Genomic DNA, 531 nt, shown 5'->3' on the forward strand with positions numbered 1-531 from the left:
GGGGCCACGGAAGGAGGGAGCCAGTGAGCGGGGGACACGGAGCCCCGAAAATGCCCAGGTCGGGGGAGGGGCAGGGAGGGAGCCTCTAGGGGCCCCTCTGCCCGGGCCTGGGCTTGGGACTGAGCCAGGGGCCTCTGTTTGTTGTGAAATGAACACAGAAGAGACTTTTTTTTGTTTTGTTTTTAAAGGAGGGACCAGAGCCTGCAGCCGGCCCTCCGGCCTCCGCCCAGGTCGGGCCTGTGTCCGCAGGGAAGGAGGGAGCCGGGGCCCAGGCTCCCAGCTTGGGCGGGAACCGAAGGGGGCGGCCTGGGGGGGAGGCACGTGGCTCACCTCCTGGGTCTTCCTCCTCAGCACCAGTTCCTGCTGTCGCTTCTGGGACTCCAGAGCTCGGATCTGCTCCTTCTTGCTGCGCGATCTCCCGGTTTCTCTTGGTCTCCACCAGCCGCCGCCGCTGCTGCTCCTCCCGCATCTGCTTCATCAGGGCCACCTGGCCGGGCAGAGGGGGCACCGGGACCGGGCTAAGCAGGTGCC

The 531-nt window shown here is 67.0% G+C and overlaps 1 protein-coding gene across 1 annotated transcript in view; it reads right to left on the reverse strand.

Annotated features, from left to right (window-relative positions):
• Positions 1–531, reverse strand: part of KIF21B (kinesin family member 21B) — a 30,961-nt gene that overhangs the window by 21,355 nt on the left and 9,075 nt on the right. The window contains exon 13 of the mRNA XM_014533386.1: positions 408–487. Coding sequence (XP_014388872.1) covers positions 408–487 — 80 coding nt within the window. The remainder of the gene's footprint in view (positions 1–407; positions 488–531) is intronic.

The sequence above is a fragment of the Myotis brandtii genome, unplaced genomic scaffold (genome assembly GCF_000412655.1).
Source record: "Myotis brandtii unplaced genomic scaffold, ASM41265v1 scaffold975, whole genome shotgun sequence".
In the NCBI taxonomy this organism is placed as follows: Eukaryota; Metazoa; Chordata; class Mammalia; order Chiroptera; family Vespertilionidae; genus Myotis; species Myotis brandtii.